General features: G+C 44.2%; 1 protein-coding gene across 1 annotated transcript in view; it reads right to left on the reverse strand.

Moving 5' to 3' along the window:
• Nucleotides 1–12,958, reverse strand: part of SCG3 (secretogranin III) — a 34,115-nt gene that overhangs the window by 15,174 nt on the left and 5,983 nt on the right. The window contains exons 5-8 of the mRNA XM_087704185.1: nucleotides 8,123–8,265; nucleotides 6,695–6,856; nucleotides 5,827–5,977; nucleotides 4,011–4,127 (exon numbers count right to left, since the gene is read on the reverse strand). Coding sequence (XP_087560311.1) covers nucleotides 4,011–4,127; nucleotides 5,827–5,977; nucleotides 6,695–6,856; nucleotides 8,123–8,265 — 573 coding nt within the window. The remainder of the gene's footprint in view (nucleotides 1–4,010; nucleotides 4,128–5,826; nucleotides 5,978–6,694; nucleotides 6,857–8,122; nucleotides 8,266–12,958) is intronic.

Consider the following 12,958-nt stretch of genomic DNA (forward strand, 5'->3'; position numbering starts at 1 on the left):
GGATGCAAATGACCAGCTGTCTCCAAGGAATATAAATCCTTCCATTCCCCATCATCCAGTCAAAGCTGAAGAAGCTTCTTGGATGAGAAGTGAAACGTCTTCAAAAAAAGAAAGGAAGGAAGGAAGGAAGGAAAATGAGAGAAAGAAAGAAAGAAAGAAAGAAAGAAAGAAAGAAAGAAAGAAAGATCCACTGGCCTCCTGAAAAAGCACCTTTGGGATACCCAGTATTACCCACCCAGCGAAAATACTGCCTATGCATAGGAATGCTTTCAGTGGAAAAAGGACGCTGTAAAAAAATAAACCATAATTCCAAATGAAAAAAAAAAAGAGCCAAAATGAAATCCAGAATCAGCTGATTCTGACAAATGCTATTTTATCTATGACTTCCTGTGCCCCAGAGGGGCTTGAATGCAAAGCCCTTCACTGCTCATCCAGAGATCTAATAACATCAATTACCAAGTGACAGCCCAGACCTCCCTCTCTCCCTTTCCCATTCTACCCATCTAGCACAAGATGCAAAAAAAAAAAGGGGGGGGGGAAGTGACTTCATGCTGGGGGGGGGGGTGTTTTGCAAATCCCTCTCCAGCTCTGCACAGAAACTTCGCTTTTAAACTTCTTGCAAACGTCATGCAAGAAACTAAAAAAAGAAAAAGAAAAAGAAAGAAAAAAAGGCTAGGGAAAAGGTTTGTTGTTTTGCAGCCATAATTTAAGCTGAACGCTGCAGCATTCAAAGCAAAACAGGGATATTTTAAGGCTGCTGCTTCTAAATCTGGCTGTGATTTCATAACTGCTCACTGAATGCGGCTCCAAATTAAGACATCCATGGGTTTTGTTGCAGACGGAGAGATTTGGGGTGGTGGTGGTTGAATGGTTGGTGTTTTTTTTTTTCCTCTTCCAAACACTACAGAATCCTGAAGCTGATAGGTAACGCCCATGCCGATTGTGAGTTTGTGTCTTGGCCTCCAAGACAGGCGGACAATGTTGTTATTGTTGTTGTTGTTAGTTGCGAAGTGTGTGGTAGGTTTTTATTTTTTTTCCTACTGGTTTGCTCATGAATGTGCAGAAGCGTCCAGCCGGAGCCTCCCACCGCCGCTACTACTGGTTTGTCCGATCTGGGCTGAACCGGGAGCAACTGACCTCTGATCGCAATCCCATGGACAACGTTCGTTCAGGCCTTCCTGTCCTCTACCATCCTCTGGAGTCCATTTAAGCTCACGGCGACTGCTTCAGTGACTCCATCCAGGCACCTCATTCTCTGCCGTCCCCTTCTTCTTTTGCCCTCAATCTTTCCCAGCATGAGGCTCTTCTCCAGGGAGTCCTCCCTTCTCATTAGGTGGCCAAAGGATTTGAGTTTCAGAAGATAGATAGATGATAGATAGGTAGGTAGGTAGGTAGGTAGGTAGGTAGGTAGGTAGATAGATGATAGATAGATAGATAAATAGACAGATAGATGATAGATAGATAGATTCAGTGATTTCATCCAGTCATCTCATTCTCTGCCGTCCCCTTCTTCTTTTGTCCTCCACTGTTCCCAGCATGAGGCTCTTCTCCAGGGAGTCCTTCCTTCTCATTAGGTGGCCAAAGTCTTTGAGTTTCATCCTCAGGATCTGGCCTTCTAAAGAACAGTTCAGGGTTGATCTCCTCTAGGACTGACTGGTTGGATGGCCTTGCAGTCCAAGGGACTCAATGCAGGAGTCTTCTCCAGCACCAGAGTTCAAAGGCCTCCATTCTTTGGCGCTCATTCTTCCTTATGGTCCAGTTTTTACAACCATCCATTGCATCTGGGAAAACCAACATCACCTTTCCCCCATTAATGGCTATGTTAAGCTCATCGTTTCATCGTTTCTTAAGGCCCCAGAAGTGTTTTGAAGGTCAAAACACACAGAGTTGCTTCTCAGCGGAAATGCTAAATATAGTGCAACGGAGAAACCTTTGAGAAGAGGGCTTTCTGCTCTAGTTGGCGGCTTTTATGACACAAGATAATGTCGCCTGTGGAGCAATTTCTAACTAGTAGGGTGGAAGTGGACAGTAATTGTCATTTCCTGGGGCTTGTTCACACTCTGGTGGCCCAGCATGGGGTTGAGTTCCCCTTTGCTGGCTGTGTCTCAGCAGAGGTTGAAGAGACATTCCTCAGGGATGTTAAATGTCAGAAAACATAAGTCACCAGAAGGTTTTTCATTTAGAGGAGGAATCTTGGTGATTGACATCTGTAGAGATTCTCAGTCATCCAGGTCATGGTTGCCCTTAAGATGCTTTTTCAGGAGGCAACAGGACTTTCTTGTTTTTTCTTTTGAAGACGTTTTGCTTCTCATTCAGTGACTCCATCCAGCCACCTCATTCTCTGTCGTCCCCTTCTTTTCCCCTCCATAGTTCCCAGCATGAGGCTCTTCTCCAGGGAATCCTTCTTTCTCATTAGGTGGCCAAAGTCTTTGAGTTTCCTCTTCAGGATCTGGCCTTCTACAGAGCAGTCAGGGTTGATCTCCTCTAGGACTGACCGGTTGATCGCCTTGCAGTCCAAGGGATTTGCAAGGGTCTTCTCCAGCACCTCATTCTCTGCCGTCCCTTTCTTCTTCTTTTGCCCTCCATCTTTCCCAGCATGAGGCTCTTCTCCAGGGAGTCCTTCCTTCTCATTAGCTGGCCAAAGTATTTGAGTTTCGTCTTCAGGATCTGGCCTTCTAAAGAGCAGTCAGGGTTGATCTCCTCTAGGACTGACCGGTTGGATGGCCTTGTAGCCCAAGGGACTCGCAGGAGTCTTCTCCAGCACCAGAGTTCAAAGGCCTCCATTCTTTGGCTCTCAGCCTTCCTTATGGTCCAACTTTCACAGCAATCCATTGCAATTGGGAATACCATCGCCTTGACTATACACACTTTTGTTACCAGGGTTTGATTGGGGTGCTCTAATCAAAATGTACATTGTTGTACGAAACACAACCCTAACATTTACAAATCAAGACTTTGTGCATTCCACAATTCATTCTAGAGCCACCACAAGCTGGAAACCTATCTGTCTGAGAGAGGGCCCTGAGTAAAATCATTCAATCTTTTACAGTCCAGCAACTATCAAGCATATATGCCATTGCCAAACATAAGGTGCCAACTCACCCCTTGTTAGATTCAAAAAGCAGTTTATGAGCCAAGGTGGCGCAGTGGTTAAATGCAACACTGCAGGCTACTGCTAGATCAGCAGGTCAGCGGTTCAAATCTCACCGGCTCAGGGTTGACTCAGCCTTCCATCCTTCCGAGGTGGGTAAAATGAGGACCCAGATTGTTGGGGGCAATATGCTGACTCTCTGTAAACCGCTTAGAGAGGCCTGAAAGGCCTATGAAGCGGTATATAAGTCTACTGCTATTGCTATTGCTATTATGTTGATAATAACTGCATAGTTTCATAATAAGGCAGCCTTTTGGAAGAGAGAACTTACCAATCAGGGGGATAATATTTTTTTTTAAAGTCTTACGAAACCTCTGGTTTCCTAATTCCAGTCCTCTCATTTGAAAACTTCAGAAATCAGAACACTGCATTTTGATACATCTTTAAGTTACAGCCACTACTTTGATATTAAGGTAAAGGTTCCCCTCGCACATATGTGCTAGTCGTTTCTGATTCTAGGGGGCAATGCTCATCTCCGTTTCAAAGCCGAAGTGCCAGCGCTGTCCGAAGACGTCTCCGTGGTCATGTAGCCGGCATGACTAAACACCAAAGGCGCACGGAGCGCTGTTACCTTCCCACCAAAGGTGGTCCCTATTTTTCTGCTTTCATTTTTTACGTGCTTTCGAACTGCTAGGTTGGCAGAAGCTGAGACAAGCAACGGGAGCTCACTCTGTTACGCGGCGCTAGGGATTCGAACTGATGAACTGCCGACCTTTCTGATCAACAAGCTCAGCGTCTTAGCCCCTGAGCCACTGTGCCCCGCATGCTTTTGATATACACAAGACCCAAAATTTAAACATCCCCCCTGGTGGAATTCTCGAGAGAAGTGGGGTGATAAAAATTATTCACATGCTCTTACCGAGATACGAAACACCTTCCTCGGGGGTAATGGTTCCGTATTTAACCATCATCTTGACAAAATCTATGAGAGTTTTCATGATTGTAATCAGGGTTTCCTTTTCCTTCACTTCTTTCTCTGCGTGAAGAGCAAACAGATTCATGGTCTCTTGGAAATGAGGCTCCTGTGATTGTTTTTTTAAATTATTATTATCATTTATTTTATTTTAAAACAAGCAATCCATCTTCCACTAAAACAGTGTGTCGTCTGGGTAAAAATACCTTGTGCAAATCACATTTAGGATTTACAACCATACTCATTATTTATCTGCTCGTGACTTAATACTGATATACATAATACAATACAATAATACAATACAATAGCAGAGTTGGAAGGGACCTTGGAGGTCTTCTAGTCCAACTCCCTGCCTAGGCAGGAGACCCTACACCACTTCAGATAGATGGTTATCCAACATCTTCTTAAAGACTTCCAGCGTTGGGGCATTCACAACTTCTGGAGGCAAGTCGTTCCACTGATTAATTGTTCTAACTGTCAGGAAATTTCTCTTTAGTTCTAGGTTGCTTCTCTCCTTGATTAGTTTCCCTCCATGGCTTCTTGTCCTAGAGATACCCAGTTCCTGCAACCGTTCTTCATATGTTTTAGATATGTTATATTTTACATAACGTATCTGATACTATAACAATCCTCTTCTTCAATGATTTAATTCTATTGATATATTTTTTGACGCAGGGGTGTCAAACTCGATTTCATTAAGGGCCGCATCAGGGCTGTGTTTGACCTTCGTGGTGCCAGGTGGGCATGGCCAGGGTGGACATGGCTAGTTCAATGTCACTCATGTCAGGGCCGCCTGTGGCTGCTCGAGAGCTCTGCCAGCGAAAATGGAGCTTCATTTTTGCTGGCAGACTGCCCCAGGAGACTGTCACAGCTGAAAACGGAGGGCCTCCCGACCTCTGTTTCTGCTGTCAGAGCAGAGGTGGGTTCCTACCGGTTCACACCTATTTGGTAGAACCGGTTCGTCAAATCTACCGGACCGGTTAGAAGAGGTTCCACCAGTGGACCCGGAAAGCAGGCCACACCTACAGAAGAGGTTCCAAAATTTTTTGAAACCCACCACTGCTAAAGGGTTAGGGGTGCAAGGGTCTTGTAACTTGACAGCTTTAAGACTTGCATGCTTCAAATGCCAGAGTTTCTGAGCCAACGTGACTGGAGGAGGAATTCTGGGAGTTGAAGTCCACAAGTCTTAAAGTTGTCAAGTTTGAACACCCCTGGGTTTTTTTTTTCTAAAGGGTTAGGGGTGCAAGGGTCTTGTAACTTGACAGCTTTAAGATTTGCATGCTTCAATGCCAGAGTTTCTGAATAGCTACTTGGACCGACCTAAGTACTAATTCATAATTTCATATCCGGTCACATGGGCGGCAAGCCACACCCATCCGGTCATATGGACTGCAGGACACTCCCACAAAGGAGGCCACACCCACAGAGTAACAATTTTTGAAACCCATCACTGTGTCAGAGGCACCACAGGCCAGTCCTTCCCTATTTCCAGGGTCGCCCCACAGGCCAGATCTAAGCACCCCATAGGCAGGATAGGCCCCCCCGGGCTGGATACGGCCCACGGGCCTTCAGTTTGACACCCCTGGTTTAAACTGATCTGACTTCACAAATTATTATTCTATTGCATTGTTTTTAAAGGAGTAAGCCCCCCAGAGCTGCTATGGTGGGATGGGCAGCTTATAAACCCAAGAAATAAAATAAAAAATAAATAAAACATGGGATAACTCCGATATTTGGAAGGATCGATCCATAGGAAACTCACCTGAGTTAAGGCTTTTTAATAGTTCATAGAAATTAGGGAAGTATTGGAGATCCTGAAAGCGATCCTCGGGAGGCAGTTCATTTCTTCTTTCTAAGATGTTGGTAGCCCAGGTATTATCCAAGGTGTCATCTCGATCAGTATTCTTGAACACCTTCATAATATATATAAATTATATAAATATATATATACTATATATTTATTTATCAGCACAAATACAACACAAATGTAACAAAGGCAACAGTAAAAATATTGGGTTTCTGTCATGATGGTCTCTTGTGACGAGCCAATAGACAGAGAATGAAAGCAGTTAGCTTCCTCCCATAATTGGGGCTTACCAGGGGTTGTGACACTAAATATATACCTTCTTCCCTGGCTTCAGCTGACAAGGAGGAGAACTTGTGGCTTAATGGCTAAGACGTTTGCCTAAGATGTAATATAGCACAGGTTCGAATCCCAGTAAGGGTATGGCTAGCTGATGAGAGCTAAATAGCTTGAAATAGATCTATACTAGTCTCCCTTTATTTATTTATCAGCACAAATATAACACTATAGATACATACATACATGAGATAGATAGATAGATAGATAGATAGATAGATAGATAGATAGATAGATAGATAGATAGATAGATAGAAGGACAGAGACAGAGACAAAGAGAGACAGAGAGAGAGAGAGAGAGAGAGAGGTATGTATATTTGGACAACACAACTGAAATATTTCATATCAACTAACTGTACAGCAAGAAATATCTTATACTCCGGTGTGTCTTATACTCCGAAAAATGCGGTATTTTCTAAAAGAATGATTGACAAGTAGGTATGGCCATTGAACTGTCCCATAAAAACAGGTTGTAACTAAGAAGCATTACCGGTTTTATTTTCTGCTTCTCTTTGGTCTGACTGTTACTCTTGCTTGGAAGACTCTCAGGATCCTCAGAGGCCTTTTCCCGATCTTTGGCTTCATTAGCAATCAGCTGCTGCAATGCTTCAGCCACTTCATCCTCCAGGGTGTAGGCCTGGCTTTCGGTGATCTGGGGGAGAAAAAAGAAGAAGCCACGGCTTTTTGATTCTCTCCGTGAGTTCTGCATGCCACAAGTATGTGCTTTTGAGACGGAGAGGCAAAAAGAAATCACATTTGAATCCGGATGATTCCCATTGTCGTCTCGGATTTTATTTTTTATTCCGCTGGGCTATTTTGCAGAAGTCTAAAAGCCAGTCGGGAAGTTTAAAAAGAGAAAGGAAAGGGGGGGGGGCGGGGGAAGGAAGGAAGGAAGGAAGACAGAGGTAAAGTCAAATCATTTTTAACTGCACGATTGTTGACGTGATCTTCAACTCAACGAAAATTTTATTTTTTCGAAACAACGCAGAATTAAACAGAAAGCAAATGAAGGTTCACAGATTCATTGTAATTGCTTTCGTTGTAATTCGTTGTAAGAGCCGAGTTGGCACAGTGGTTAGGGTGCAGTACTACAGGCCACTTTAGCTGACTGTGATCTTCAGTTCAGTGGTTCAAATCTCACCGGCTCAAGGTCGACTCAGCCTTCCATCCTTCCGAGGTGGGTGAAATGAGGACACGGACTGTGGGGGCAAGTTGCTGACTCAATTTGCTAAAAAAAATTGTAAACCGCTTAGAGAGGGCTGAAAGCCCTATGAAGCGGTATATAAGTCTAATAAATAAATAAATAAATAATAAATTGATTTAAAACTACACTTCCTTTACACATTGGCCTTCTTTCTCCATTCTTGGGCAATTCAATGCTTTGGGCCTGCGAGAAAGAATTTCATAGAAAGTACTTCTCAAGTCCTTGTTATTTTTCCCTGCCTTTTTGAGCTTCCCTACAAGCATGAAGCCTTTTAAGTAATTAGCAACTTGCATATCATGGGCAAACATCTTGCAGCTGACGCCAATCGAAATTACTGTTCAAACCCTAGGCTCAAATGCAAAACAATAGCAATAGCACTTAGACTTATATACCGCTTCACAGTGTTTTACAGCCCTCTCTAAGCGGTTTACGGAGTCAGCCTCTTGCCCCCAACAACCTGGATCTTTATTTTACCGACCTCGGAAGGATGGAAGACTAAGTCAACGTTGAGTCGGTCAGAATCGAACTGCTGGCAGCTGGCAAGTTAGCCTCCAATGCTGCATTCTAGCCACTGCACCACCACAGCTCGTAAGTTAAATGCCCCTTTGTTTATTTAAAAATGAATCTATCCGCTTCAAAATTTTCCTCAAAGTCGTCTTTGAACCCCAAACAAGAGGCAGGAAGAAAAATGAAGCAGGTGCCTACAATACTGACCAGGCCCAGATTTAGAAGCTTGGAAACAATCTTGTCAAAGACGCCTCTATCGTTTTCCTCATAAATTCTCATGGCAATCTTTTGGACGATATCTTCAGCTGTTAAGGGGGTCCCGTCGAGCTGATGGAGTCCATCGGGGTCATCTGAAAGAATAATGGGGGGATAAAAAAGTGATGCTTTGGGGACAGCTGCAGGTGAGTGGTGGAATACAAAGTCTCGGGTTCAAGACTTGGTATCCCCAGAGGTGGGTTCCTACCAGTTCGCCCCTATTCGGTAGAACCGGTTCGTGAAATCTACCGAACTGATTAGAAGAGGTCCCACCAGTGGACCCGGAAAGCAGGCCACACCTACAGAAGAGGCTCCAACATTTTTGGAAACCCACCACTGGTCCTTGGATATGATTATTCTACACTATCATGCTCCTATTTATAAAACTCAGGGCCTCTGTGAAAGGTAAGGATGACTACTGCGTTTGTGGTGCAATCAGAACATTGCGTGTGTTGAAGTTGTTTTAACGCAAACCAAAGATGCCTTTTAAAAAACAAGTTTACATCCTATTCTTATGCATGTGGGTGAGGTAACTTAAGGTGGTTCTGACAAGTGTCGTCGGCATCTTCGTATCCGGTCACATGGGCGGCAAGCCACTCCCATCTGGTCACATGGGCGGCAAGCCACTCCCACAAAGGAGGCCACGCCCACAGAGTAGGTTCGAACAATTTTTGAAACCCACCACTGGGTACCTCCCAAGGAAGGAAACTTGGGGAAAACATTCTATCTGAAGGACTATTCTATCTTTGCAGCATATGTCTCGCTCTGCCTAATTTATGGGGTATAACTTCTAACTCCTACCCTCAAAATGAGGCTATAGAGCACTGCACATTAAGGCAACTAGGCACAAGGACAGTTTTTTCCCCGAACGCCATCACTCTGCTAAACAAATAATTCGCTCACCACTGTCAAACTATTCACTAAGGCTGCACTACTATTAATCTTCTCATCATTCCTATCACCCATCTCCTCCCACCTATATGACTGTATGGCTGTAACTTTCTTGCTTGTATCCTTATGATTTATATTGTTTCCTAGTATGATTTGATTGCTTATTTGTTCCCTATGACTATCATTAAGTGTTGTACCTTATGATTCTTGACGAATGTATCTTGTCTTTTTACGGACACTGAGAGCTTATGCACCAAAGACAAATCCCTTGTGTGTCCAATCACACTTGGCCACTAAAGAATTCCATATCTATATCTATCTATATAATTTGCTCCAATGTTATGGTCCACATTTTGCCTGAATGGCATTCTGGGGGGCCACCCACCCAAAGGTAGCCATGTTGCCATGATAAAATATCTTTTCTTTCCTTTTTCATTCAGTTGAAATTAAACAGAATTAAACTACGATTCCACTTGATAAGAATAGACATGATTACATTTAATTAGGTTTTCATTCTGTGCCATTAAACTTTATAATTTGTGAGCCAACCCTGGAGAACTCTACGGCCAGTCGCAAAGCTTGAAGCCTAACAGCATAAATAGGCCTGTCTCTAGTTTCAATAATGATTAAGACTCAAAATTGTCTAATAATTATTGGAAACAACTATTTGTCTGAAATGGGGTAGAGTTTCCTCCTGCCTGAGCAGGGGGTTGGACCAGGGGTGGTCTGCTACAGATTTACCCGGGTTCGGGAAAACCCATAGCTAACATTATGGCTGGTTCGGAGAACCTCTAAACCCCACTCTTGGCTGGATGCAAGATAGCAATAGCAATAGCAATAGCAGTAGACTTATATACCGCTTCATAGGCCTTTCAGGCCTCTCTAAGCGGTTTACAGAGAGTCAGCATATTGCCCCCAACAATCTGGGTCCTCATTTTACCCACCTCGGAAGGATGGAAGGCTGAGTCAACCCTGAGCCGGTGAGATTTGAACCGCTGACCTGCTGATCTAGCAGTAGCCTGCAGTGCTGCTTTTAACCACTGCGCCACCTTGGCTCTAAATGCAGATCCCGCACGAAAGCTCGGGTAGGGTGGGAAATGGGCCTCCTGGAAGTTCTGGAAACAGGCCCGGGGGAGGCAGTTTTCCCCAGAAGGCGAAAATGACCCCCTCCCACCATGGTGCAGGAGGCCATGTGGGAAGTTATCATCCAGCCCTCTCCCAGAAAAATGAAATATCCTAGGAAATATCGAAAAGGCAGAATATTTCTCTGGATGTGAAAAGAAAGAAACATGCTTTAAAAGATAGAATAGTTGCCTGTAGCCTCCTGCCCATCCACACTTTGTCAATAGGCCATTGAGAAGGCCGGGCTAGCCCACTTTACATAATAAAGACTTCCCCACTGCAGCTGCAGGGGGAAGGGATATTACTCAACTCTCCACATGGCATCTGAGAACTCATCTATACCTGGATTCAAAACAGCCTAGAGAGTAGTCCCCTGCATGGCACCATGGGAGTCTGACAACCAATCGGAATACATTTCTTACACAGGAACAGGAAACAGAGAGGTGGGACTGAACATGTTATAAAAAGCCTAGCAAGCCCCTTCCTCAGCCCTTCTCTTCTTCTCCACCTACATTGAAGCATGTGATCACCTTTTCTGGTCAGGGCTCAAGCCATGTGGTCCTGTCCAACAATAAACCATCTTTCCCAGCAGCCTCCATGTCTCCAGTGTCTTTTCCCCCACTTGGAGCCGAACTCAGAAGGACATTTCTTTCAAGAGCCAACTAGGCCACACCCGCCATGGCCATGCCCACCCAGCAACCGGGCAGAGAACCCGTTGCTAAAATTTTTGAAGGTCAACCCTGGGTTGGACTAGACAATCTCCAAGATCCCTTCCAACTCTCTTAGCCTAAAAAGACAAATGTTAGGCCAGTTACAGTGTACTGAACTTCTTCTGCATCCATTTTTCTGCTATCCTGCTCCGACGGACATAACAACATTAGTGTGTTGCATGGCTTTGTAGATTGATTATCCCTCAGTTTGTGTATGTATGTAGTTACCCTCTTTACGTGTTTTGAGTGGGCAGTCTATATAAGCAAAGCTCAGTTAAGGCTGTGCTTCCTAGTTAAGTAATATAAGTAGACTCAACGGTACATTCTGCGTGTGCCAGGGGTCACTTCTTTCTTCCTGTCCTCCTCCTTTTTAAAAGGTCAAGCCTAGTGCTAATGACGAACATCATGGAAAATTCACATCATGCACGCAGAAAGAAATTGGTTTATGTAACGCTGATAAATTAAAAGGTTTCTATTTTTGCATTCCACCGTATCTGCCTAATATGGGGATCACGCTGCATTTGGATGGCATCCATGAGGACAGATTGAGATTGGTTAAGAGACAGAAATGTTCTTCCTGGACCAAAATGTGCTTTACAGTAGAAATCAGATGTACCAGCAACACCACCTCTCCAATCTGATGCTCTCCAGAAGTCTTATAATTAGGATTCAAGAAACTGGTAACTTGAAAGCACCTGCTTACTTCAAACGTGTCTTCTCCAATTAAGTCAAAGGCCTTGTTTATTTTGGGTGTCCATCATCTCCGTTTGGGGTTATGAAATTTTGAACTTTTGGTATTTCTCCCAAGTTATCCTTCTGCAAGCTTACTTCTCCGCACGCACCCATATCTACAACAGAGCGACTTCATAACCTGTGGACTCCGACTCCCAGAATTGGTGCCAACCCATGTATTCCAGGAGTTGAAGCCCACAGGTTATAAATTTGCCATAGTCACCTATTCCTGATCTACAGTCCACTGTTGCTATCCAAAAACCACCATTTGAGAAATTTAGTTTCTGTTGCATATCAGACAAGAGTTATGCTATTGGTTAGCTTTGGGCTTGAACTGTTTATATTCCTTAGTCACTGAAACATGAAATCATGGTTATGCGTGCCCTAAGGCCAGCATCCCCCAACTTTTCCTGCTTTGTGGACTGGTGAGGGGGGGGGGGAATGGTTCCACGCAAGCGGTGGGCGAGCAAGTGCATCTCCAGCACAGAATGCCCTTCACCGTGGCTTGTTAAACAAATTTGCACAAGCGGTGGGCACGCCGACCTGCCACTTGCACAAATGGAGATGCACGCTTGCACTCGTCTGCTGCTTGCATAAGTGGAGCTCTGTGTGTGTGTGTGTGTGTGTGTGTTTACCGCTTCTGCAGCCCAGTTCTGAAGAGCCCACAGCCTGCTACTGGGCTGCGGCTCCCGGGTGTGTGTGTCAGAGGTGGGTTCCTACCAGTTCGCACCTATTCGGTAGAACCGGTTCGTCAAATCTACCGAACCGGTTAGAAAAGGTTCCACCAGTGGACCCGGAAAGCAGGCCACACCTACAGAAGAGGCTCCAAAAAATTTTGAAACCCACCACTGACACACAGAAAGAAAGAAAGAAAGAAAGAAAGAAAGAAAGAAAGAAAGAAAGAAAGAAAGAAAGAAAGAAAGAAAGAAAGAAAGAAAGAAAGAAAGAAAGAAAACACATGGCCGGCAAGCCACTCTCACAAAACAAGCCACACCCACAGAGTAGGTTTCAAAAAAATTTGAAACCCACCACTGCCCCCCCCCACAGACAGACAGACAGACTGACACAGAGAGAGAGAGAGAGAGAGAGAGAGAGAGAGAGAGAGAGAGAAAGAAAGGAAGAAAGAAAGAAATAAAAAAAGAAAAAAAGAAAAAAGAAAGAAAAAGAGTGAGAGAGAGATGAAAGACAAAAAGAAAAAAGGAACAAAGAGACAAAAGGAAGGAAAGAGAGAGAGAGAGAGAGAGAGAGAGAGAGAGAGAGAGAGAAAGAAAGAAAGAAAGAAAGAAAGAAAGAAAGAAAGAAAGAAAGAAAGACATGGCTGGCAAGCCACTCC

Source organism: Thamnophis sirtalis, unplaced genomic scaffold, assembly GCF_051295495.1.
Source record: "Thamnophis sirtalis isolate CommonGarterSnake01/CBP01778 unplaced genomic scaffold, rThaSir2_p1.2 scaffold_2, whole genome shotgun sequence".
Taxonomy (NCBI): Eukaryota; Metazoa; Chordata; class Lepidosauria; order Squamata; family Natricidae; genus Thamnophis; species Thamnophis sirtalis.